The 27,172-nt window shown below is 40.1% G+C and overlaps 1 protein-coding gene across 2 annotated transcripts in view; it reads left to right on the top strand.

Annotated features, from left to right (window-relative positions):
* The first annotated feature begins 1,774 nt into the window (after positions 1 to 1,774).
* The window catches only part of MAP3K7CL (MAP3K7 C-terminal like), a 36,255-nt gene continuing 10,857 nt past the window's right edge, over positions 1,775 to 27,172 (top strand). The window contains exons 1-5 of one of the 2 annotated variants that reach the window (XM_025985437.2): positions 1,775 to 2,135; positions 2,650 to 2,703; positions 4,181 to 4,289; positions 16,718 to 16,779; positions 26,347 to 26,462. In XM_025985437.2, coding sequence (XP_025841222.1) covers positions 2,668 to 2,703; positions 4,181 to 4,289; positions 16,718 to 16,779; positions 26,347 to 26,462 — 323 coding nt within the window. In that variant the 5' untranslated portion in view covers positions 1,775 to 2,135; positions 2,650 to 2,667. The remainder of the gene's footprint in view (positions 2,136 to 2,649; positions 2,704 to 4,180; positions 4,290 to 16,717; positions 16,780 to 26,346; positions 26,463 to 27,172) is intronic. The other variant, XM_025985438.2, reaches the window with a different exon arrangement.

Below are 27,172 nucleotides of genomic sequence, written 5' to 3'. Positions count from 1 at the left end.
ATCAACTGACCGAGCCACCCAGGTACCCGAACAAATTAACCTTTTATTCATTAGATCAAGAGAACCTGCTAAGTCATTTTACTTATTTTTTAAAATCTTTTTTGATCAATTTTAGGTTTACAGAAAAGAATGAATGAAAAGCAGGTTTCCCTTAGGTCCTCAAAATGCTTCTTCAGGCTTATTTCCCTTTGTATTCACATCTGACATTAGTGCTGTACATTTGTTACAATTGAGATAGGTACATTAGACAGATACATTATTATTAACTAAAGTCCACACCTTGGGTTAGGGTTCACTCTCGGTGTTGCACGTTTTGTGGGTTTTTACAAATGTGTAATGACACGTACTGTACTCACCATTACAGTATCATTCAGAATAGTTTCACTGTCCTAAAAGTCTCTCCTGTTTAACCCTCTCTTCTCCACTGAACCTCTGGCAACTACTGATCTTTTTACTACTGGTCTTAATTTTGCCTTTTCCAAACTGTCATGTAGTTGGAATCACACAGCCCGTAGCCTTTGCAGATGGGCTTCTTTCACTTAATAACATACACGTAAGTTTCCTCCGTGTCTTTTTGTGGCTTGAGTGCTCAATTCTTTTTGTCACTGAATAATATTCTACTACCTGGATGTCCCACTGTTCATCCATTCACCTTCCAAAGGACATCTTGTTTGCCTTTAGGTTTTGGCAATTGTGAATAAAGCAGCTCTAAACATCTGGCTATGGTTTTTTGTGTGGACCTTTGGGTAAATACCAAGGAGCGGGACTGCTGGATCATACGGAAGAGTTGACTTAGTGTCTTCCAAAGTGGCCATGCCGGGGATCCCTGGGTGGCGTGGCAGTTTGGCGCCTGCTTTTGGCCCAGGGCGCGATCCTGGAGACCCAGGATCAAATCCCACGTCGGGCTCCCGGTGCATGGAGCCTGCTTCTCCCTCTGCCTGTGTCTCTGCCTCTCTTTCTCTCTCTCTCTGTGTGACTATCATAAATAAATAAAAATTAAAAAAAAAAAAAAAATAAACCAAAGTGGCCGTGCCACTTTGCATCCTCATCAGTATTAGGTGTTGTCAGTGTTTTGTTTTTGACCATTTTAATATGTGTGTGGTGGTGATTTGTAATTCTCTTATATACTATTTAGCAGCTTCTTATGCACTTATTTGCCATCTATGCCTCCTTGGTGAGGTGTCTGTTGCAGATCTTTTGCCCGTTTTTTAAGTTGGCCTGTTTGTTTTCCTACTTTTGGTGTTCTTGTCGTATTTTGGATACTAGCTCTTTTTCTGATACTTTATCTGCAGAGGCTGTTCTTCCCATCTGTGGCTTGTCTTTGCATCCTCTTAATACTTGCTTATCTTTAATTATTTAATCTCAGCAGCAGCATCCACCTCTTTTAAAGTCCTCCTGACCTGCGGGTTTATAGCTCTTCGAAAGGATGGACAATTCTAACGCTCCTTTCCTTTTCACCATCGCCTGGTTTTGCAGTCGGGTGCGTTTGTAGATGGGATCAAGTCACCAAGCCCATCAGTGGCTCCATCTCAAACCTCACGTTCGTAGCCGGGATCGCTGCAGCTCTCATCCGAGAGTCGGCCCCTGCCGTCTGTCCAAGTTGGCCGGGTCTTGCTGAGCTGATTGGAGCTGCCGACATTTTTGCTGACCGGAGTCATGCTATCTTTGCCAGTTTGCTGGAATAGACACAGACACCGATTGGGTCACGCTGAAGACATTCCTGTCTTGTGAAGCAAGTCTGTTTGTATTTTAGGTTTGCCAGGACTAATGAATTAAAACATTTGGACTCTCCACAACTTGCTGTTTATCCATGCCTCTGACAGGAGGAGGGTTTTCTTTTGCACTTGCTTTTTCTAGAAGCATGACAACATCCTGGCCGTCGGAGAGGCAAGGAAAGGAGAGAGGGGTTGTGGAGGGAAGCGGAACAGGGGAGGCCCGTGGGACGCGGGGGTCTGGGGGGCAGCAGGTAGCAGTGGACTGCCCTGACAGCTGTCACTGCTCCTCAGATTGTCAGGGGCTGCTATGTAGCAGGTGCGGCCTGCGCTCTTCCTAGGTCTCCACTCCACAAAGGCAACGACTGGCCAAGGCAGTGGCTGGCCCTGGATTACACAAGTGCAGACACTCAACTCAGTGAGGTAAGGCAACAGGTGTCAACACCGACCCAAACGCTCAGGGCACCAGCAACTTCACCGAAGCTCTGTGGCGGCCCGGAGGAGGGATCAGTGGTCCCTTTCCCCAGGCGGTGTGATGAAAAGGCAAGGGGGGTTAGGGGCTCTCCTGGCCCACGCCGTGCGGAACTCGAAAGCCACCCCACTTGGCTGCTGTCGTCCAGGCCGACAGATGTTCCCGGTTGTGTGGAGGGGAGGGGCTCTAAATGAGCTGTGTCTATCAATTTCGTTGCCCTGCGCTGGGAACCTCGAGGCAAATTTCCACCTCTGGAGCTTTATTTCTAGGTGCAGGAAAGTGCTGGGAGACTGAGCCAAAGGAGGAGCGCTTTTCAGCCTCAGATGTTAGGATAAAATGGGTTGGTGATGGTGCAGGGCATAGCAGCAAGACTTTTTCTCTTAGCTACGACTTTAAGGGTTTTTTTTTTTTTTTGCTTAAATTGTTTGTTTTGTTAAATTTGAGACAGTCTGTTCTATTCCCTAGGAACAGGTGGCTAACAAGATGGTTGATTCTAAGCAGAGGAGACTACACAGAAATGTATGTCAGAGCTAAGATAAAACAAATCCTGAGTCAAGTAACAGCAATTTTATATTACCCTTTTCTTAAGTTGAATGTTTCATGTTATTTTTTTCTAACTTAGAAGGACATGCCTCAGAGTGCTTTATGGTTCATTGCTATTTGTGGTTTTAAATGAATGGGCCAAATATGATTCTAACTGGGTGATAAACAGCTGCTGGTTTTTCTCCAAAGCTATACTAGGTGTTTAATATAAGCCTGTTCTCTTTCCATATATTGGGTAGGATGATTCCATATGTATATATGTCTAAATGTGTGTGTGTATGTGTGCATATATATGCATTTGAGTTTGCTCTATAAATAAGTGTAAAAACAAAATTCAGTGTTCTAGACACTATTTTTAGATACAAAAAAGTTATGGGAAAGAGTCAGAAACCTTGCTATGAGAAAATGTCCTGCTAAACAGTTCCCAGAATCTTGCTGAGGATGGTTAAAGAGATGATTTATATTTTGCCATTTTTAGGCACGTTTTCCTAAAAATATCACTCAGAGGTTTTGGTTTTACTGTTTACATGAGGAGGAAAGTAGAGAGTTTAGGGAAGCATGATTAAAAATGGAAAAGTTGCACATATGTATCTAAATAATGAAGATATTGTGTATTTATAACAATCTCTTTTCCTTAGTCCCATTGAATAAAAATGATCAAATATCTTGGTTAAAATGTATTTGAGCTAGATTCTATTCTTATGGCAAGGAAATATGCATGTGTTTTTATCTGTCTCAACTATCTGTAGGAGGTTTTCCCATTCATTCGATCTTGGCTTATTAATGATAATTTAACAGGCGCAGTAGAACAGCAGTAGGATGTTTTCAAGTTTTGTCTTTTGCTTGTATCATACGTTGTTAACATGTATAATCTGATAAATGTTTGATAGATTTACAGGTAGTTAGTTAGATATTTAAAGCATATAATATTCATAATATAACTGTGGGATATTTAAAAATAGTCCTTGGTATTCTTGAAGTGGTCCTATGATATTCATCCTTTATCACTCGATAATTCAGATCAATAATTCAGGTCCAATTTTGGCTTTTGAGTGTGACAAGCTAATCTAATATGAAGTTGTCTGATGCCCTATTAGGACTTCTTTATCCTCCTCGATTAAAAATAAAACACTATAGAAGACCTTGAAGGGCCAGGATTGGATTAGTCAGTGTGAAGGGATACTAAAAAAGTGAGGTGGGTGGAGATTTTGCTCCATCTTGTATATTTTATTCTAGATATTGTATTTTCCAAAACAATTTTTTTATGAGCCAGAAAAAGAATTTTAAATGGGGCAGGTGAATGTTTTCCATGTAGGGAAAGAAAGCCAGGGACTGGGAGTTTCTTCAAAATAAGAAAGCAATGCATACTAACTTTCCCTCTAATTTCCAAGATCCTCTGAGTATTTGAGGGATGACTCGGGTAAGTGACAACGGCTCTCTCTTGTCCACACAGCTGGAAGACCCAGGGGAAGGCCAAGACTCAGGTGCCCACATGATCAGCACAGCCAGGGTACCTGCGGATAAGCCAGTACGCATTGCCTTCAGCCTCGATAATGCCTCAGGTACGCTCTGCACCCAGGGAGAAGGCCACCTCCCTGCCCGTCACCACTTTACTGTCATCTTTTCCTGAGGGTGTGTTAAAAATGCATGCCTGGCATGACCGAATGATGGGGTGTGTGATTTTTCATCAAGCATTGTTCAAGCGTGGCTTCCAGAAATGCCTCTGGTGATGCTTCCTCCACCTCCAATCCTCTAGTTGTTTTAGCACATTTCTCCTTCCTTTTTACTTTCCCCATTTAACTTTCTTTTATTATAAAATTCACAGAGCTGTAACAATATCTAACGATTCCAATGTATGTCATCATTGAAACTGTGTGAAGAGACGTTTATTAAAGTGCTGGCAGTTGGTTAGGTCATATAAAAATATCACTGTCCCAGTTCCAACAGCATTTCCTGGAGCCCAAGTTGCAAATGCTGGTTTCTTACTGGTGCTTCCACACTTCTGGCTGAACAAACAGACTTTAGCCAGAGTGATGAATGGGACAGGTGAGGCAGGCTGTCTTGAAATAGTAAGGTCTGAGGTGAGGCTGCCATACTTAGAGCCCTTTGTCATGACTCCCTTCTGTGACCTCTTAACACACATATTGAATTACACCACCTATGACGGGGACCTCAGGTGGTGTGAGGTCACAGACATGAGGAAGGGAATGCTTGGATCTCTTTCACTGGCATCAGCCTTGGCTCTCAGTCTGTCATCTGTTAAAATCCATAATCACATGCTCAAATAACATTACCTTTTCAACCTTGAGTCTTTAGAGGGCTGATTCTATTTATCTATCAGTCAATCAATCATCTCTTTTTCTTCCTACAACTGTCCATGTAGGGGTAATTGAAAAGAAGCAAGTTTATCCCTAAAATAATGCAAAGTAAGGATCTGGGCTCTGCGAAGTCATTACACAGCCAATTCAGGCTTTCCTATACCAAGTGATTATGATGGGATACATCTGGCCCCATTGTCCTGGACTGTGCATCCCCCAGGGGAGGATTTGTTCTAGAGTAAGAAGAGTGAAGCCTTAGCTCTTTCTCATCTGTTCTTTCAACACTCTTTCATTGGCCTGCTGTTTTATATCTTCACTCAGGGGTTGCCTTGAAACACAGTGGCGAAGGGAAATCCTTCCAAAAGGCAAACCAATTGTCCAATTTATCCTAACAAGAAATGACAGCCAACATTAATTGCATTCCTCTTTTGTATTAGGAATTCACATGTATTATTTCAAATCTTTAAAATAACCATGCAACGTAGGGGGCACTCGGCTGGTGCAGTCGGTAGAGCATGCGACGCTTGATCTCGAGGTCCTAAGTTCAAACCCTACAATAGGTGTAGAGATTACCTTAATAAATAGGTAAATACTTTTAAAAAATGACCATGCAATGTAGACATTATAATTGCCAATTTGCAGACACAGAGCTTGAGACTATCTTGTCAGTAGGTAACAGAGTTATGATTTAAATTCAGGTCTCTAGGCATATGAATCTGAATTGTCTCTATTATTCTATATCACTTCTCTAAAAAGAAAAAGAAAAACCTTCCTGCTTTTATGCATTTCATAAATGTAAGATTTTGAGGATATGGTTGATGCTTAAGTGGCTAGCTTTCAAGACAGATACATGTAAGCCCCAAAATCCAGGGAGAAAAGTATAATTTTCGGGATCCCTTGGTGGCTCAGCAGTTTAGCACCTGCCTTCAGCCCAGGGTGTGATCCTGGAGTCCCGGGATCAAGTCCCATGTCGGGCTCCCTGCATGGAGCCTGCTTCTCCATCTGCCTGTGTCTCTGCCTCTGTGTGTGTGTGTCTCTCGTGAATAAATAGATAAAATATTTTAAAAAAGAAAAGTATCATTTTCTTCCTTATGATCATGTCCCATGAGAGCAGAACAAGTCTTGAAGTCTTGTTACAATCAACAATCTTACAAAGAAAATTTCAGAATATAAAGCTTATTTATTCCAAGCAATATTATTGTATCATAATTTTGGATGACACAAATAAATATACTGTTTCCTCATCTTTATTTTAACAAAATTCATGTACAGAGAAGAGCCATGGAGAGGGGGATCTTGATCTTTGGGCTGCAAATACTCTTTCTTCAAGTCCAAGAGATACAACTTGTAATTAATTTGCCACCATCTTTTGAGTGATACTGGCCCCTGACTAGGAGTTGTTGCATGTTTTTTATTTTTTTAAAGATTTTATTTATTTATTCATGAGAGACACACAGAGAGAGAGGCAGAGACACAGGCAGAGGGAGAAACAGGCTCCATGCAGGAAGTCTGATGCGGGACTGGATCACACCCCAGGCTGGAGGCAGTGCCAAACTGCTGAGCCACCCGGGCTGCCCTGTTGCATGTTTTTTATCAGGCAGTTTAGATTGATTTGTTTCAATCTTACAAATGTCCTAAAAATGCCCATTTTTTTTGAAATTCATGGCTTTTTGATATGGTAGTTTCAAAAAAACGGTTGTCATTTATTTCATGTAATTCCTACTCTCTAATTCCACAAACAGATGCTTGGGAAGATTTCTAAAGAAACTGCTAAAATTAAAAAAAAAATTCCCATGTGTGTCCTTATATCTCTAAAAAGGCATTGAACTAAAGAATCAAGGCAGGAGGGGTTTCTGTGTTTTTCAACCTTTCTTAAAATAATCACCTGAGAGCACTCATCAAAAATATGTGTTCCAGGGCACTACTCCTGTATATTCTGATGCAATAGGTACAGATGGAGGTCCAACAATCCATATTTTTGCACGTACATGAAGTTGTGAGTGTGTAGGAAGATGCTTTGCAGATATTTGGAGACACTCCCTGTGAATTCTTGAATAAGGAGCCTGTTGAGTGTCACACGGAGCAACACTTGCCATCATGCACACTATGCATGCCTTTTGAATTCCAGTGCATTCTAGACCACACATTTAGGGGGGAAAACAAAGGCAAACATCCTAGATTTCCATAGCAAATGGGGAAACTAACATGGAATTTTGGGAAGTAAATCTACACTTACGGATTTATTGTTGAGAGGTAAGCAGAGTCTATGAAAAAAGACACATCTTTGCCTATTAATTAATTTATTTCTTATGAACCTAATACAGGGCTTGTTTCTTTAGGCTTTTTTTTTTCTGAGATGATTTGGTGTAGAGGTTAAGGAGTTAGGGCTTTGGAGTCCTCAAGATGTGGTTTCCAGATCCATTCCATCACTATTTGTATGATCTTGGGTAAGTCACTTAATTTTGCTAAACTTCAGTTTCCTACAAGACATAAATAGTGATAATTCACATAGTGGTTGTAAGGATTGAAGAATACTACATAGGTAAAGCATTTAGCATAGTGCTTGACACAAATTAAGTACTCAACAAGTCCCTGGATATCATGGATATCAATTATCCGTGATAATTGATGCTGGAGTATTAAGGAAACTATAAACCACATAAGCAGTTTTATGTCCCACCTACATCTTTCACATCTACTTAATATCAAAGTAGAATTTATATTATATTTATATTATAACTGATCTGAGATTATTTAGAGACTAGTTATCTAATTGGTAGATTTTAGGATTCCCTGCCTCTCCTCTTATCAATTAGCTGAATTTAGTTTCTATGCTTTAGCACTCCAAAGCTGGGTAAAATTTGCAAATGCAAAATATGGCATGATCCATCCTATGGGTTTCATAAGGCAAAGGGATTTGGGGAGAAATCTGGGTCCCTCAAGCAGATGGGAACGGCTTCTTGGGAGATGTGATGGACAACCTGCTCTTGAAGACAGGGATAGTATTGAAAGGGATTGTAGGAAAGGTGCCATATCTGGGTTGCAGGTGCAAAGAATGGGGCCATACAACTAACAATTCTTCCTTTTCCTTCCAAACAGAAAGGCTGAGCAAAAACTAAGAGTCAGGAAGAGCATGATATATTCAAGAAATAGTAGAATTCTTGTCAACTGGAGCAGAAGTCTGAATGGTGGAAGAGAGCCCTGCTTTAAGCTTGACCTTGAATATCTGCTCATATTCTAGCCATAGACTAGAGTTAACAATATAATCCTAAAAGTTCAACAACAGAGTTTGGATTTGATCAGGAATAATCGAGTGTCAAAAGTTCTTGAGCAAGGGAGTGAGTGATAGGATGAAAATGGTAAATGTTTGATAGGTGGAACAGTCTGGAATATGTAGAGATGGGAGAATGGAAGAGGCTTTGAGTAATGGTACAGAGACAAAGTACGCAGTGCCTGGATCAGATGATGGTATGGGATGACTGAATTCAGAGTACATTATGAAGGAGGGGCTGAAAGGACTTGGTGACCTCCTGGCCCTGGATGGGGAGCTTATTGATAGCAGAATGTGCCACAAGATTCCAAATGGACTATGGACCTCCAGGAGCTTAAATACAGGGAGCAAATTTTTAGGGGGAAAAAAAACCCTTTAAAATACAATCACCACTTCCAGCCTATCATCAAAATCTGTCATTAAGTGACATTTAGCTAACCACAATTCCTGGAGGCAGCAATGACTATTTTTAATAAACTAATGGTATGATTGACATTACTTCTAAACTAGGAATTCCAAAGAGTTAACTTTCTAAATTGGGACTTTCATGGAGTTAGTTTTCCCAATAGAAAATATGCAGAAGAGAAACATGAATCCCATCTCTTGGGTTATTAGAGAATCAATGGCTCTTCTCCAGTTGGAGAGAATTTAGGGTTGGACTGCCATGAGGATTTCATGTTCATTACTTGAGTGGTTTCTTTATTTCAGTCAAGCTATAAAATCTGCTACACTCAACTGTGAATTTAGATCTTGGCTTTGGGGTTCTTTTGTTGTTGTTGTTAAGTTTTTCCTTTTTTTTTTTTTTAGAAAGAGTCAAAGATACTAGTATCAGTAGCTTTCAACATTTTCTTTTTAAAAAATTCTTTCAGGCTATTAGATTTTTTTCATATCTGGGCATGGATTAACCATATGACATTTAGTTGAAAAAAAAAAAAAACCCAAGACCTGTTCTGTTGGTATCTCTTTTAAGTAATATTATTCTCCTCACCTATCAGGGTGTTTGTATGGTGGTGGGAATCATGTGGAGCAACTGAGATAGCACCCTTTGAGTCTAATTTCACTGGGCATTGTGTGAACGTCTAGTCTGCACATGCAAAACTGGTTTTCAGCAAAACCAGTTGTGATGCGGGTGAAGTGTCTCTTGTCATTGTTGCTTTCCTTCAGCTTTTTCTACCCTTGGTACCTTTGGGTATTATTTCCCTCTCCCTCTTCAGGGCCCTTATGTTTCCTGTCTTCTCTTTGCTCCATGCTCTCAATCCTTGTTCTCTAGAAAGACTCTGAAAAACCTCTTTCACACTAAGCATTAAATGAATGAGTACTGAGATTTATTTATTTATTTATTTATTTATTTATTTATTTATTTAGAGATTTACTTTTTAAAAAATCTCTCTGGGTGGGTTTCTTTTTTTGCATACCTACCGCGGAATTGATAGGAAGTCAACGGTTAAAGTTCCCCCTAGAATTTTGCCAGCTAGTCAGGGGTGAGGATGGCCTTTGGGAGAATACGGTCTAGGGGAACTTTTTGAGCTTTTTCAGGTCACCTTTCCTAATTCTGACCCTACCTCCAAAGCTGTCTTAGCACCCTGTGGTAATAAATGATCAAAATCCCTTAGAGGTCTGGTGGGAGTGGAGAGTGGAGGGGTTGCCTATATTTTTACAAAGCACTGAATTGAGAACATAGTAGAAACATAAACATCACATACTATAAAATCAACAATACAGTATCTGTAACCACTTTGAGTTTGTCATTCTGGTATCAGATGAAGGTTCTTTGAGATACAGCTGGATCTATTGGTTGGTATCTATTGCTTAGGGCCACAAAGACTGGAAGGGAAGTCACTGTTTGTTGAGTACCTAGATGCTTTTACTTGTATCATTTCATTAATTTAGACTGGCAACAACTCTGTAGGAAGATGTCATTATACCCATTTTACAGATGTTGACCATTGGCTGAGGGAGGTTAAGCAACTTGCCTCAGATCAAGCAGTTAATAATAAGTACGAATGGATTCAAAGCCAGGCCCTTGGGGGCTGGTTTTGCTTGATCACCCATTTGAAGGTAGGGGCTATGTCATGAGAGGGGAGCATGATTGTTTCTGACAGCAAAGAGCTTCCTCAACAGTCAGGAGAAATGGTGGAGAAAGGTTAGTTCTGATGTGTTTTCATAGGGCAGGAAAGAGGGAAAGTAGCGGTAAGTTTTATTTGGTGATGTGCTGAGGAATAAATATACCTCCAGCTGGCTCTTTTTGAAGCAACTGTTTCTGGACAAATATGTTACAAGCTAAATAAGTAAAAATATTCTTACAAAAGAATAAATTGATAGGATTCACAAGCTGATAGCTACAATAATAGTGGCTAGATGAATATTTCTAAGAAACATAAAACCTGTCTTTTAACGGAGTCAGATCTCTCTGTGTGAAGAAATATCATTCAGTCTGTTTGATGAATGATCTTGTTTGTAGGTACTGGCTGAGGCGACATGATGATTACTATTGATTACAAAGAACTGGCAATCTGCTAGGTGTCATACTAAATTGCTGCCTGGATCTGTATCCATATCTATACTTTTAATTTTATGGGCCCTGAAAATCCAATGTGTATTAAAAGTTCACATGTCCAATGTTTAGCCAGCAGAAGGCAAAGTTTCAAAAAGCTTTTGATGTGACTCCAAACAATATGATGGTCTAACAAGAACCAAGGTATACAGGCTTTTTAAAGAAGTTTTTTTGATATATTAGTAATGTGAGTTGGCAGCCTCGTATCACTTATTTCTAAAAATAAAATATGAATCTTGATTTAGATTTATTTTTTTAAAGATTTTATTTATTTATTCATGAAAGACATACACACACACACACACACACACACACAGAGGTAGAGACACAGGCAGAGAGAGAAGCAGGCTCTATGCAGGAAGCCTGATGTAGGACTTGATCCCAGGATCGCGGGATCACGCCCTGGGCCAAAGGCAGGCGCCTCAGCGCTGAGCCACCCAGGCGTCCCTTGATATAGATTTAAAATGAAAGTACTCAAAGACCTTTCCTGCATAAGTTAAAAAATAATTTTTTTTTTTTACAATATTTCATATAGAAAGTGTTTGCTTTGATAGGGAGGTAAAAGGGAAACCCTTCTTAAATTCAGATTTAAATGAAGAGAAGGGGGGCCTGGGTGGCTCAGTCAGTGAAGTGTCTGCCTTCAGCTCAGGTCATGATCCCAGGGTCCCGGGATCGAGCCCCACATTGGGCTCCCTGCTCAGCGGGACGTCTGCCTCTCCCTTTCTCTCTGCTATTCCCTCTGCTAGTGTTCTCTCATTCTGTCCAATAAATAAATAAAATCTTAAAAAAAATTAAGGAAGAGAAAAAACCTCCACGAGACCTGAGGTTGTGGTTGTACCAGGGAAATCTCTCTTAACCAGAATGAAGGGAACTAAGCAATCAGAAGCAGTGATTCTCACCCTACCTACTGTCTGTATTATCAGATGAGGAATAATACCTTCAACCCCCCCACCCCCATCATTCACCTAATCTCATATGCACACATTCACACACAGGTGACTTGCTCCCCATTACTCCTTTGGCTGGGTTTGTGCAGAAAAGGAATGCAAAATAATCTCAGTTATATTAAGCATCCATTATTATTACTGATTATTTCCTAGGTGCCAGGCTTTGGGTGAAATGAATGGACATGTGCATTCTTTTACAAATAACACATTTTTGAGACAAGAGAGCAGAAACCAAGTCTCAAAGAGATTATGTTGATTGTCCATATTAAAAAGTGGCTGACCTGAGCCCTACAGATATTGACTGACCCACTATCCTTAGTGGTTAGGAGCCTTCACAGGCAAACAGTTCCAGGAAAATTTTTGCATGAGGCTTGGCACGGTAGCCATTGCCCCATCCTATCTGCCTCCTAAGTGTGAATTGGTCCCTGGTGCCCCGAAGGATGATCTCCAGAACATCAGCAGGCAGGATAGCTGCGTAATTTGTGAAGGCACAGTACAAGAACTACAGGGCTACTTGTCCAAGAATTTCAAGTACTCTAGCTAGAGCATTCGACCAGGAGCAGGGTCCCCTGCGGGGGAGGACTCTGTGTGACTGTGTGGACACATGCCCATGCTCTGACTGCAGAAAATGCAGTCAAATGGAATGGATTCTGGGCAGGGCTGCCTCTTGAGTTTCTGGTTGGAGAGTGGGGTGGGGCCTGGGAATGTCCTCTGAGTGTGTCCTGAGGGCTTCTCTGTGTGGAAACCTAAACTCTGCCTACCAAGGATTTGCCCCCAGTTATGCCTGGCTTGGAGACCACAGTGGGAGGGGGAGAGAACTGATTCCAAAGTCCAGGCTTTGCAGACCTGGTGTGGCTTTGATGAAGTTTTCACTTCTCTGATATAAAACAAAAGAAATAAGGGCACAGCAGTGAGGTTTTCTTGATGTGTGTTTGCTTTTGTCTCTAAAGCGAAATGAATCCATTATAATGGACTCTTTTCTGATTATGTTTGTCTTGAGATTTGGGGACTAAAGTGTTCTCTGTCATCAAGAGATACTAATGATACATGATAGTTGTTTTGAGTCATCTTCACTAGCTGAATATAAAGTCAGACACTCTAAGGCATGGTTCCCAGTGTTTTGAGGAGAATTTCACTGTCTTATGAAATACAAAATCTGGGAGCCCATGGGTCAGAAAGTGAAGAGGAGCAGAGTAGTATAGTGAAGAGCCCTGGGCTGGGAAACATCCCTTTAGTCTTATGAGCCTCCTTTCCTTTGTTGGGACCCGTGTCCTTGGCTTTACACTGAGTCCTGGACCAGAAGATGGCTCAGCCCCTTCCAGCTGCAAGCATTCTTAGAAGACTCCGACCACATAGCTCTCATTGCTTAAGAACAGTGAAGATTTTGGATTACACACCCAGTGGGTCCCACTTATCTGATTCACGGAGACAACAATTTAAGGAAATATGCAACAGAACAACCACAAGAGCAATTTGGCAGCTGCTCCAAAGATGCTGAGACGAGCCCATCATAAAATGTACTATGGCATGTCATAATGGTTGGGATACCAATAAGAAAGTTCTATCTTAAGTACCATTGACTTAGTCGTGTTGTGTTTTGCAAAACAGGCAGTGAACATCTGCTTATCCAAAAAAACACAAAAAACAAAAACACCCTTTAAATTCTTTCCTTAAAAATTCCTTAGGATACATTTTACTTGGTCCATTAAAGCCCACAGTGGCATTTTGAAAATGAAGCGGATGAATTATTTTTTTTTAAATAATACTACATTAAAAAAACATGATAAAGTCATTTGCCAATTTTGCAAGAGCCTCAGTTCCTGCCTTGCACATCATAGGCATTCAATAACTATTTGGTAAATAAATATGTTTTTATAAAAACGTACTTGCATTCTGATTTTGTCATATTACAAGCATATCTAGTAACTGCTCTCCTTAAAAATAAAAGCTGAATTTGCCAGAGAGAGGGTCTCTTGCATAGCTACTGTACAGTCCACTTTGTGCTTCTGAATTGTCAAAACAAACTTAACTGCTCCCAGGAACTCCGATCCAATGTCACTGTCAAAATGTTTTACAACGATTTGGCCAAATGTTGGCGGAACAGCTGTGCTACTAGTCTGCCTGAATCATTTTCCTTCTTTCCTTTTGGCCCAATCCTGTGATTCATCATTCTGCTTTTAGAATACTTGCCTATTTTTAAAACCAGTCAAAGAAGGCAGCCACTGTTTAAAAGTAAACACACCGCACATCAACTCAGGGCAGCTTTGTAAGCAGCTTCGTAAGCCCTGAAATTTCTGGCTGGCAGGGATGCCAGCTGAACCAGATGGCATCAGGCAGTGAAATGCAGGACTGGCTTTCAGACTCAGTAGTCTCCTGACATCTGTCTTTGGTTTTCTTATTTCCGCTGCCATTTCCCGCTTGGATTAATCCAACGTAACCATTCTTTCGTGAAAGTCTTATCTTTATTTTGCTTGTCGTTACAACATCCATTACATGTTTCTATGTCAGTTAGTTAGGAGCTTTTTTTTTTTTTTTTTTTTTTTTAACACAAGAAATCCAATCTTAAACCTTACCTGCAAAATTACCAGCATACCTACCTATAAGTGCCAAGGTTTGACTATGGATAATGACATAGATTTCTATATTGCACTTTATGAATTCCGGGTCATACTGGTATTGGCTATTTATTGTGGTAAAGTAATTGGATAACTTTCTTCTTCTTCTTCCTTTTTTTTTTTTTTTTTTTTGTAATTAAGCAGGAAGGAGTGTGACTTGATGACTTGACAGGCAAAAGTGGATTAAATCCCAGGAAGCCTTGAGCTCCATTCCTGGCTGTCTTTTAGAATTCTAGAAGGCACTATCTGTTCTGGTACTTTACAGAAGTGGTTTCTCCTTCTAACGAGTGCTTGTTCATCTATGATTATTAGGGTTGGGATGCCAAAGTATAATGTGTTCCCATTTACCCGTGCCAAATTATTCTGGCCATGAACTCAATGAAGTGACATAATCATGGGGTCTGGGTTACTGATATTTTATTGAAAGAAATTTAAATGCGCCCTAGACCAAAATCAGTTTTACAAACCGCGAGTTTCATAATGAAAGGCTCCCTGTAAAGGGTCAGTAGCAACAAGTGAATATTTCTGTCTTTTGTCCAACTCTTTGCAGATGAAGAGGTGGATTTAAAGACCCACAGTGTCTGGCGGAAGTTATTCTGAGTAGGAAGAGAGCACTCAGAGGGCTTGGGAATCTGATCTCCTTGTGTCCTCTTGATTCAGCCCTCCAGGCCGCAGCAAGGGTCTTGGGAAGATTTCCCCATTTCCACTTACTCTGTGAAGCTGAGTAGTGTTAGTGAACCTGTAGGCATCTGTTGTCTGGCAGAAGTACAGGAACAAGTGGATTCGAATTTGGTGATGCGTTATCATTGTCACAAAGCCACTTTTAAGTGGGAGTATTATTACATTGGCCTTGACTAAAATATACCAGAGGCTATTAACTGCTGTGACCCTTAGAGGTGTTTGGCAGTGGCCAATATTGTCCTTGTCTGGATTATCTTTCTGGTAATTATCTTTGATGCCTTCAAAGAATTGTAATGCCTCAGAAGCCGGGATCCTGCTTTTTGGGTGATGTGGTTAATTCTGGACTGTGCTATCATTGGGTATGGCCCATATCACTTGCTCTTGTTCAAATAGAACAGAACATTTTTATGAACAGATTTGGTTATGATGGTGAGGACATAAAAGCCGTGAACTTGCCTTTCTTTGCTACAGTTTATTTTATTTTTAAAGATTTTATTTATTTATTCATGAGAGACACGGAGAGAGAGAGGCAGAGACAGAGGCAGAGGCAGAGGGAGAAATAGGCTCCCTGCGGGGAGTCCATCCAGGACGCGATCCTGGACCCTGGGATCATGCTCCACCACTGAGCAACCCAGGTGCTCCTCTTTGCTACAGTTTAAAACAGATTTGGGTTTTAAACCATTCTTTAGCTAGTCCTTTGCCTTGTTCCCAGTAGTCATGTATCCTGGGGTAGGTGCTGTTGGCCTAGAGGGGTTGGGAAATGAATGGCCCTGCAGAGCCTGGACATACAAGGTTCTGCCAACAAGGGGCTGTCCTCTAGTAGCAAGGCGGGGTCACCGAATGTTCTCCAAGACATTTGGGGGGTGATTTGAATATTTTAGGTCAAGCTCCTCTCAGGTTTCCTCCGATGCTTCTGAGAATATCTTTTGATCCAGAAACACCTGCCTATTGCCAGTCAGCTGAAGGCGGTTGAGGACAGAATGGCCATGACTCTCGTCACTCGGGCTTTCCCACATCAAGGCCTCAGGTGGGGACTGCTGCCTGGCGTGTGGGGAAGAACCGCTCTGATTGGGTTGCTGCCTGTTACCCACTGTCACCCGGAATGAGGCTCTAGGTGACTGCGTGGCGGTGGTGGTTTGTGGTGAGAGCATTAAAGCTTTGCCACCGTTAGAGTCACTCAGAGTTGAACTTCTACTTTTCACTAACACATTCTTCTGTTCCATTGAGGTTGTTCTGGTCACCCCATTAGCGCCTTGTTAAAGCACTTTCCTGCATACCAGGGAATCTGGTTCTGGCTTCCACGAGAATATTGAAAGACAAGCAATACTTCTTAATTGTAGAGCTACCAGACTCAACAGTTGAGGATTCTGGTATTTATTTGCAAAATTTGGGGCAGGCCAACTATGCTCTCCAAGCTTCTGTTTGTACTGGAAATGAACAAGATCACCTTCTGTGTTCTCTGTGTCCCCACCTGAAGTGATGGGAATAATTGAAGAGTGTATACTGATGATTTAATTGTGTCAGTCCAAAGATGGTGAGGGCAGGACACCTCCCAAGAGAAAAAGAACTCTGTAGTGAAGAATCCTTTTATTTTCACCTTTTAGATGATACACCTCCTGAAGATGCCATTCCTCTGGCCTTTCCAGAATTAGACCAGCAGCTACAGGTAAGGATCTATCCAGAGTCTTTCCTTTTGTCCTCCTTAGTTTCACAAGATATAGGGAATGCACAAGAGGCCTCACTGAGAAAAGACTGACTAGGAGACAGAGTGGGGACATTTCAAGTCATCAAGGCTTGCATGTCTAGAGCTCCAAAGTCATGCCACTCACATGTAACATCCCTGTATGAGTATCTGGCTATAGCACCAGAATATCAATAAGTTATAGTATAAGCAAGCTCCTACCTTTAAGGAGTTCTGGAGCCTGGAACAGAGCTGGTCCCTGCCCTCCTTCACTGGAAATGTCTCTGTGACATTGCACTGGTGGCCCATTTTGAATTAGTGATTTATTGGTAAACTGTGCGGTAGTGACTAGTTGTGGGTAGGGGGTGTGTGGCGGAGCAGGCTTCAGAATAATCTTTCTTCCTCTCCCTCATCCCAACCCCTCCCCAGTTTTCTGACAATTTTTATTTTTATTTATTTTATTTATTTTATTTTATTTTATTTTATTTTATTTTATTTTATTTTATTTTATTTGTTTTTTTTTTTTTGTTTTTTGTTTTTTGTGTTTTTTTTTTTTGACAATTTTTAATATAATATAATTATTTTAAGTTAAACATCCTGAATGCTGTCTGGTTTGATCCACTCCAGACCCCCATCTGAGTTGGGTCAGATGCATTCAATCTGCAGTCGCATTTAGAAAAATCTAACAGGGGTCTTGAATCCTGCATACAGACACTTACATAGTCACTACTTTTTTTTTTTTCTCTAGGTATTGATTTTGAAAGCTTTTAGGAGGGGTTTGTAACCCCTACTTCCTGTCAGGCCTGATGTTCTCCCATTGTCTTACACCCACCAGCTTTTCCCATTTGCCAGTGTGACTGGTATTCAGAAGTCATTCACATTTGGGACCTCTGGTCCTGAACGGCTCTCAACAGAGGTGGGAAGAACCAAGAATGAGCCCTTGTGCAACCCAACACAATGTTCTTTTTGGTTGATTCCAGTTCTTATCTCAGTACCCAGTGCGCTGAGTTAAAAACCTGGAAGTAGTCAGGTCAGATCTGAAGAACTAGTGTAATAGTCCTGGAGTGGACTCTAAAAAAATCAACCCTGTATGACTCAGGTGTGACTAGGCTTCTTGACTAGGAGTCCTCATTCTTACCTCTGCCACAGTTCTTGGCATTGTCACAGCTCACTCAACAGAACCGGATCAGTTATGCAGAGATTTACTAAAGATTGGCCAGCAGGTGGGAGGGTTATACTGATCACCACACAGCTGTCGAAGGACAGCTCTGCTCTGCTCTCCTCTAAAATTTCCTCTTCAGTTATCAGCCATCTTATCTCCTCCTTCTCTTGCCCCCATGCAGGGTCTTCAACCCAGTTCCTGATATATAACCATAACCCCCAAATCACCCTTTTTCACCATGGATGACGACTCCGCTCCATCTGCTTTTCAGTCTGGCATGCTCCATGACACATACAACTTTCCTCACTTATATTCTGTCCTCATAGAAGGATTGTGTATGTGCTGCTGGTGGTATAGTTGGGATTATAAGATAAAAACTAGATTTCTCTCCCAGTCCTAGTTTCTTTTTTTTCTCTCCTTTATTTTACTGTCACCTCAAAGCTATTTTATCGTCATGGGAGTTAGGTGAAAATAAGGAGTATACATACATGTTTTGGAAATAAAACAGTAAAAGTATATTCAGGTTCTGGTTCCTCCATCAAACTATGGATCATTAATTCTACTCTTTTGTATTGGCAATTTTTTTTTTCCTTTGGGAACATTAGTGGCCTTCCTTCCCTGGCTCATGGATCGTTCTTCACAGGCTGCATAGCACCCCTGGCAATTCTCCAGACAATTTTTCTGTTAAAGCATCCCAAGACCCATTTGGATTTTATGGTGTTAATTCCCTTTGACATATATTACAAATTAAGTTTATATAATTATTTTAATCCAGGAGGCTATTTCATCTTCATTGATTCTTAACAAGATAAGCAGTTGAGAGGCTGCTTTCTGGCTCATGGGCTTTGATCCCCCCAGCTCTTACCCTTAGAATATGATATTGCTTTATGTCTTCATGAATGGAGGGAACATTTCCAGCTTCACACCTAAAATCATTTAAGTAAGTGCTTGTTTGTTTGGTGAAGGATATTATTGAATTTGTGATAAACATTTGCCAGTTGTCAAGCCATTTGGTTAGGATCGCCTCTGTCTGGGGCTGTAGCTTACTGCCTTTATTCTATACTCCAGGGCATGAATGACTAAAAAATGAAACAGTGGGAATTGAGAAGGAAAAGCTAATACAGAATATTACATCTAAAAGCAGACTCTTCTTTCTATGCTTAGCGTAAGCATATAAATTTAAACCATTCTGCAGCAGGAAGTCTCTTTATTGAAAGCAATGAAAATGCTTTATGTAAGAAAGAAACAATCCATTCTGTGGAGCAGGCCATCTTCACAGTCAGTGTCATGTGCTTTCATCACATAGTAATGGCTCTTGGAATTTTACCGACCATCATAATCCTCTACAGAAGAATAAAAGTTAGGTTACAAAGGCACATGAAGTGCCTTTTGGTTGTCACTGTTTGCTTGAGGATAAACTGACTCTTGATTATCTCTACAGGAGCCTTAAAAACTTGCCAAATGAAAAATAAATGATGCCAGGTGATTATTGCCAGCCCTACTCTCTGCATAGCCTCAGATTTAAATCCCACCATGCACATTGAGAATCGCTAGGCAAGTGACACTTCCCTGCAAATAATCTCATTTGAGCCTTGCCGTAGTTGTGTAAGCAAACTATTATGTCTCCACTTTAGAGATGAGAAACCTGAGGTCATATTTTGGTCTAAATAAATTTGCTATTTCCTACTAGATCTCAGGATCTGAATCTTTGTAGCTTTTTCTCCCATATAGCTTTTGTGAAACCTATGGACTGCTTAAATTACTCTGATAGGTAGAGGCGTTTTATTTCTGGTTTGCAGGGTTGCCATAATGTGGTAATAGAACAACCTTGTAAAATCTGTTGTGACTTTCTGATATCCATTACACATTCCTGTGTTGTTTATAAAATGGAGCTATAAAATATCTATTTGGTAGATACTCTACCACCAATTTGACCCCCTAGATTTTTCTGTTGCTTTGCCAAGAATGTGGACATGTTTGAGCATGTAATTCATGGTGCTTCTATTTTCACAGAAGCCAAAAAAAGCCCTGGGCAAGAATAGCCATGACAAACATTTCTCTTGATGTCTCTATTAATGCAAAATGTTGGGCAAGAGACTTTGGGGGTAAGGTAGGTGTTAAAATGAGCATCTCTTTATAACGTTCATTTGTGGGCCTTAGGTCTCAGCCCAGGGGCAGTGGGTAGGTTGATTCTATTTTATGCAGATTCCTTTCCTAGAACTTGGTTTCTAAATTCTCTCTGCCTATTAGAGGAAGTATTTGGGTAGAGCTGGTTTAGCACACGCAGTCCAAAGAAAGGAAGCTCAGCTTTATGTCCGCTTCTAAGAATGATTTGAAAAATCACTATTTGTCTTTAGGCTTCGGCTTCCTTCCATTTGAAAACGAGGTCAAGCCCCCTTGCTCTGAAGGATGATCTGAGTCAGTACCACATTTGTCTTAAAATTTAACCATGTTGTTATGTTTTGGAGATTGTCGTTTGACCTATGGATGATCCAAAGCTAAACTGTAATCTGGTCTTAATTGCATTGCAGCGAAGAATATGCTTCTATAATCAGGCAGGGAACATGTTAATGAGTAAATTGTAACAAACTTTTTAATGGGAATTACAATGGCTGGAGCATGGACATTGGCATTAGATTGGCCTGAATTTAGATCTCAGCTTCATACCTACCAGTTTCATGATTTGGGGCATATTATTTACTTTCTTTCAACCTCACTTTTCTGAACTGCAAAATGGAGACAATAATATTGATCTTACATTGTTGTGGGAATTAAATGTGCTAATGAGTAGATCTAGCACACTGCTTGGCAAAATAATTGCTCACTTAATGTTAATTTCCTTCTCTAGTGAAATCATTTTTTTGACTGAAGCACTTAAGAATCAGTCATTTATCTTTATATGTGTAAAATGATAAGAGAAGCATCTCTTTGGATATCTAAGTTAGGACAGAGGTTCTGATGCTCCCTTTTTTTTCATTAAGCTAAGGTACTTGGAAAACAATATGACTTTTTTTTTTTTTTTAAGCCAAATTGAGCAATCGCTTAATCCTAAAGTCCTCCCCTCTGATCTGACAAGATAGTGACAGGTGTCTTTGTGGTACACATTGAACTTGTCTTTTCTCAGACAGAGTCTAGTAAGTCCAGCAACTGATGTCACCTCCACAAATAAACAGTTTCTTAGCTTCAGTTGTGTGCCATAGAATCTTGTTATCCAAGCAGTCTCTCCAGAAATTTCTTTCAGGTCTTACATCAGTGTATTGCTTGATGTCTTGGAAAGGAAAATGATAGAAAATAGAAAAGTCTTAGCATTCCAGGATTCTGCTACACTGGAATCCATCTGAAGATGCAATTAGGAAATAATCCCATAGAAAACATTGAAAATGTCTGCATTTTCTCCCTCATATGCATGCTGAAAAGTATCTTATCATTCATTGGCTGCTGTGACCACATGGAAAATATACATAGATACCTTGGAGCTTCACAGTGCTACCTTTAATTTTTTTTTTTTTTTTGAGAAAACCAGTAGCCATCCAACAAGACACCCTTGTTGGAAAAGTTTGAGACACTCTTGAGTAATCTCTCCCTTTAATATTGCTTACATTAACAAAGATGACTTAAATATCCGTCATTTCAATGTTATAGAAGATATGCAGTACAATGACTAGTGTTGACTTTGGCCATCATGTAGATACTATAGAAATGCCAATTCTTAAAATATTTTCAAAAGTGTTTTAAATTCTAAGATGATAGAGTTTTCAAATATTGCAATTAGTCCTGACTGTGTTTTTTACATTTAGTTTTAACAAATTATGCCTGTTAATTTGGGGACATTGAAATACGACATAAATTTAGACCAGATACATCCATCCCCTCTCCCCCTCCCCAAATAAAGATAATGCTGAGATTCAAGGAATAAATAAAAAGTCTGCTCAGCAACTGTGGAATATTTATCTTCCTAAATATAATCTTCTGTGTGGGAAGCTGGGAGAGGAAAATTAAATTCTTCCATTTTTTGAAGTGGATGGGGCCAGTAGTATTTGAGGAAGCCAAGTAGAAAACGGAAGCACTTAAGTTGGCTTTGCCCCTTGCAGAGAGATGCTTTTGGCTGGATTCTTTCCCACGGGGCGCTTTCCAGAGGACTGGAGTCCGTTTCAGGAGGAGCTTGCTATAAACCTGGGCAGAGAGTGGATATGGGATGGTGTGGCTCAAGCCAGCATTCTTGGAACAGAATCCTGCGGTTTCTCTCTTACTTCATCTTGTTAAATCTGTCCTGACGATTAGGATACCAGGGGTAGTAGTGAGTTACTCACACGGTGTGTAACTTGAAGCCCTTACCAGCTCCATCCTCAGGCAGCAGCAGGATAGGACTGGGAGGAGATGAGGAAAGATGGTGAGGAAGAAGTGCTCCCTCCTGGGCTCTGACCTCATCCCAATCCCAATCCCAATCTGGGTCTTGGAAAAATGTGTTTCAAAGTTGGGTTGAGCCGCTGTTAGGAGAGTATCTTAATTTAACCTTCTTAGAACTGGCTGTTTTGTGGGTAGGCTAGATACCAAGTGAGTCTGAAGAGTTTCTGTGATCCTGTGCAATCTGTACTCTAGTACACGAAGAACACCTTTACCTCTTCACTTTGAAATCAAGCATATTTGGATTCCTTGTCTTTGGAATGTGATATTTGATTCCTTAGGCATTTGGATTCCTTGTCTTTGGAATGTCGTATTTGATTCCTTAGGCAAGAGTATGGAAGAAGTGTATCCAGAGTGTGGGAAGATACAGCCTAATTATGGAGAAAATAAGGAAACTTTTTTCCCCTCCTGATGTGAGGAGAAATTCACTGTCAACACAAAGTTTATTTATCACTTGACCATTCCCAGCAGGGAAGCATGGCTACGAAAACCTCTCGGGCGAGAATAGTCAACACAAAGCAAAGAGAATTAAAGCAAAAATATGTGTTATTTTTTATTCCAAGAAACTAATAGTTTTTTTTCCCCCATTTGGTTACTACTGGTATGCTTTTACATTATTTTTTAGTTTTCAATGTGAACATATGTTAAACACTATCTTTAACCCATGCATGACTGATTAGTTCATGAGTGCCAATATTTCAAATGTCACATGATATAAACCTATTTGATAGCTCCATTTTTACGCGGGAAACTTGATTATTGTGCTTAAATTTTAGGAATCTATTTCCTCAGGCAAACACTTTCATTTTATTCAATAAATGCTATTGGTCATATGTATCTCTTATTTTGCAGGATTATAAGAAGGTAAGAGAGTCACTCTCAGTGAATATCTTATGATACCACACACACAAACATACACATTGTATCATAAAGCAGTGACCATGTTCTATGTTGTACAGAATAACATCTCATTACCTACAGTTCTACTTTTTTGGGGGATATAAACCTACATATCTTAGTACTCTTATCCATCAGAATTCCCGTTGGGATGAGAACCACATGTATTTTAAAAAATTCTTTGATGAGTTTCTTTGGCTGGCATAAATGTCAAATGCCTTCTAAGGACAGTGCCATCTTGCTGTCAGGGGACACTTTGTTTTGTGTAGCGACAATTAGGGTTTGTGGTGAATGGCCCTAGATATAAAGAGGTGAGAAATTTTAGATTCCCTGGAGAATGAAATTTGTGAAGGAGAGAGCGTTTGGGTGCATATGAAGTGAGATTTAGGTAGTGAATTCTTGGCCCAATTCTTAGAAGATGGCTTGGGGCAGCAGAAAGCTCAAATGGAAGTCCTCCGCCCCCCCTTTTTTTGCGTTAACTTTTTAAAAAATTGTGGTGAAAACACATAACATAAATTTTACTATCTTGATCATTTTTATTTTTTTTATTTATTTATTTTTTTATCTTGATCATTTTTAAATGTACAGTTCAGTAAAGTCTGTTCACATTATTGCACAACTAATCTCCAGAACTCTTTCATCTTGCAAAACTGAAACTCTATACCCATTAAACAACTCCTCATTTCCCCCTCTCCCCCTCGGTCCCTGGCAACTAATGAAATGATTTTATAGTGTTGTGGTGGATTATGCAATATAACTTCCCTCCTTGCTTAAAAAAAATCTGCTCTTTTGCTTTTTAATGCTCTCATACAAATTGGGAGAATTGGAAGTGGTGCCGAGTTATATGCCAAGTTGGGTGAAGACAGAGCTTGTAGGAATTAGAGGCTGAAGTGACACCTGGCATCCTTTTATTCCCTGAGATGCTGAACACTAAGTATTTTTGGCTTTTCCTTTTTTAATTGGCACTACTTTTTAATTGTGAGAAATCTTGAAAATAGTGCTATGTGTAAGTAGCATGATCATCCTGCTAAGAGCATATGAGGATACTGAATATATCCTGAAATACTCCCTATCCTCATATACCCTCAGCAGCGTGATCACACTACCTCTACATAATATCTTCAAATTTCCCACAATTAAGTGCCAAAAAAAAAAAAAGAACAGATGAAAAAACTTCCCACTTAATAAAAGGATTGCAAGGTAACAAGCTAAGTGGGGAGAGAGACCCCTCTCTTCTTAAGAAAATTATATATGTAATTTTGAGTTTTCCTTTTTTGATCCTAGCTGCAAAGGATATTTCTTCCTTTACATGGCTATGTTCATTTATTCCCTCTTAAGGACATAAACCCTCTTGCATCGAATCCTAGAATTTTTAGCTATCACATAGATGACTATGCTGATTTTGTGACTCAGAGACCTACCGGTGATGGCAACTTATGGAATTAACTGAATTTAATTTATGTGATGTTCATAAGGACAGGAAATAAGATGCTTAAAGTCTTAGGACCTTCCAGTGAGGACACAGGGCACAGATGATTTAATAGCAACTTGGCTAGGGTGCCTGGAGTAAATTGTTTTCATTCTCTTTACTGTTATACCTGGTAATTTGCCAGGGTAACAGGTGAAAATTGATGAGGGGGGTGGTGATTTCTAGGACATAGACCACAGGAGCCAGGAGTTCTGAATTCCTTTGGCAAGAGCTTTGTTTCATGGGGTGTGTTATACTATAATCCTTCTGGGCAGTACTTTTCAATTTATTTCTATAAAGAAAGATGGTAATTATTCCAACAGGCTGTTTCTGCTATGAATGTGTTCATGGGACAGTAGGGAAAGATGTTCCATAATGCAATTACTATTAAATTTTCCATGAATTTGGACATGAGATGTTCCACATGAAAGCAAATTCCATGCAAATCTATTTTTGAATTTTATTTCCTTTAGAAAACCTCTAATCAGAGGCTGCATGATAAATAAGAGGGGTCGTTTTATCTACCAATCAGACTTTATAGGATTTTATAGAACTTCTATTACATCCTAGGTGGGATGAATACAACACCCAAAGAAATCTTTGTTCTAGAAGAGTATAGAGGAACAAGCAGCAAGAAATGCATTATTTCCTAATTTCCTAATATAAAATCAGTGAAAATATGACCTAGCCATACACATACTTACATATATAGACTATAGTGAGAAAAGGATTAGATCAAAGAGCCTACCTAACAATGGAATTGGATTTCTCATATGTTGTATACCATTTTCTATAAATAATTGAATAAGGTAGTTAAAAAAACTCTTTAAAAGACTATTAGCTAGTGTTTCTTAAAGTAATGTTTTCAATGTGTTGCTAACTAGAAATTAAAATTATAAACTCAAGGAAGACTGGTTCTTTAAAAAATAACTTCTAGAAAGGAGCAGAATTCTCAACATGTTATGGATCTAAAGGCTTGCCCTGCTGGCATTTGTTCTCCTTGTGTATGGGAGAGAAACAAAGACATGAATCCACACTCTCTTTGGCCTCACATTTGCTAAGCATCATTTTACTTGGGGTTTCATCTTTCTTGAGGTTTGTTAATCCTTGCCAGCTTTGTTTCCAGCCCAGCATCATTTCTTCAGTTTGGAAACATTTCTCAAAAGAGAGGTTTTCTTGTAGGGCTATCCATTCTCCAAGATGAGATTATGCCTCTTGGGCTACAGGCACTGAAAGCAAGGGGTATATAAAGCAGACAACTGAAATATTTCCCCATCACTACCCTTCTCTAAAGCAGAGTTTAAGTTTCTGGGGAGAAGTACAGAATTATGGGAAGCCCTATTTTTACTCTAATGCATGGCCCCTAATAGGCATGTCTTGAGCCTCAGGCTGGAGAATGCTCACAAATGACTGACACTGGGAGATGAATGTGGGGAACGTCAGCCCACCTCCCTGTTTGCAGTCAAGTAGAATCAGCCAAACTCTGTCCAATGTTGACCGATGATGCTATCCTCATGCCAAAAATCTCTCTCTGAAGAATATTGGTTTAGGGAAATTGTTGATAACGTATTCTGATGTGAAGAAACGGACTGATTGGTTGTTATTGTTGTTGTTTATGAAGCCTCTGCCGCCTTGTCATGACTCCCTGGAATCCATGCAGGTGTTCAAACAGCACTGCCAAATAGCAGAAGAATACAATGAGGTCAAAAAGGAAATCGCTTTGCTTGAGGAAAGGAAGTAAGTACCATCCCCCTGAACACTCTCACCTCTGAGTACTGCCTACTGGTCCTGGACTGGGGAAGGCAGGGAAGGAATGGGCCGAATGTGAGGGGGAGCGGGAGGGATGGGGGCGAGTGACATTCTGTAGTTCAGAGGTTACTAGGCCACTTTTGTGTATACTATGTTGGATTCTAGAAAAGATCCAAACCCAACTGCTGAAGACAAAATGCTTTCCTTTATGGGACACTGAGAAGATGAGCAGGAGTACTTCCTACCCGAAACTTAATTTTTTAATAAACATTTTTTAGCTCAGGAAATTAAAAATGCCAAAATAGCACCCGGAGCCACTCAGAGTGTCTGTGGATGCACCCAAAAACCCAAGAGCACTTTGACTTGGGGTGAATTTTGATTAAGGCTTACGTGGTGGAGTTCCTGTGTCTTGTAAAGAAGCTGCTGGGACAAATCTCTGGAATAATGTAAATGTATCAGTTGACTAACTGCATTTTATCGTCTAAGAGCCTGACGAAATTTTTTGTCTTGCAAGCTTCATTACCATTCGAGTTCTGCTGTAGGGAATTATAGAGTTCTATTAATTCAATTAATTAATTAAAGCATTCTAATTTTACTCACATCTAGCTTTTTCTTTCAGAATTCTCCTCCTTTTTCAAAGCACTCAGTTCTACTAGTGTCTGCCCCAGCGATCCCCACCTTTTCATACTTTCAAAGCC

The sequence above is a fragment of the Vulpes vulpes genome, chromosome 15 (assembly GCF_048418805.1).
Source record: "Vulpes vulpes isolate BD-2025 chromosome 15, VulVul3, whole genome shotgun sequence".
In the NCBI taxonomy this organism is placed as follows: Eukaryota; Metazoa; Chordata; class Mammalia; order Carnivora; family Canidae; genus Vulpes; species Vulpes vulpes.
Note: the sequence above shows the minus strand (reverse complement) of the source record. Positions and strands in the feature narration are given on the sequence as shown.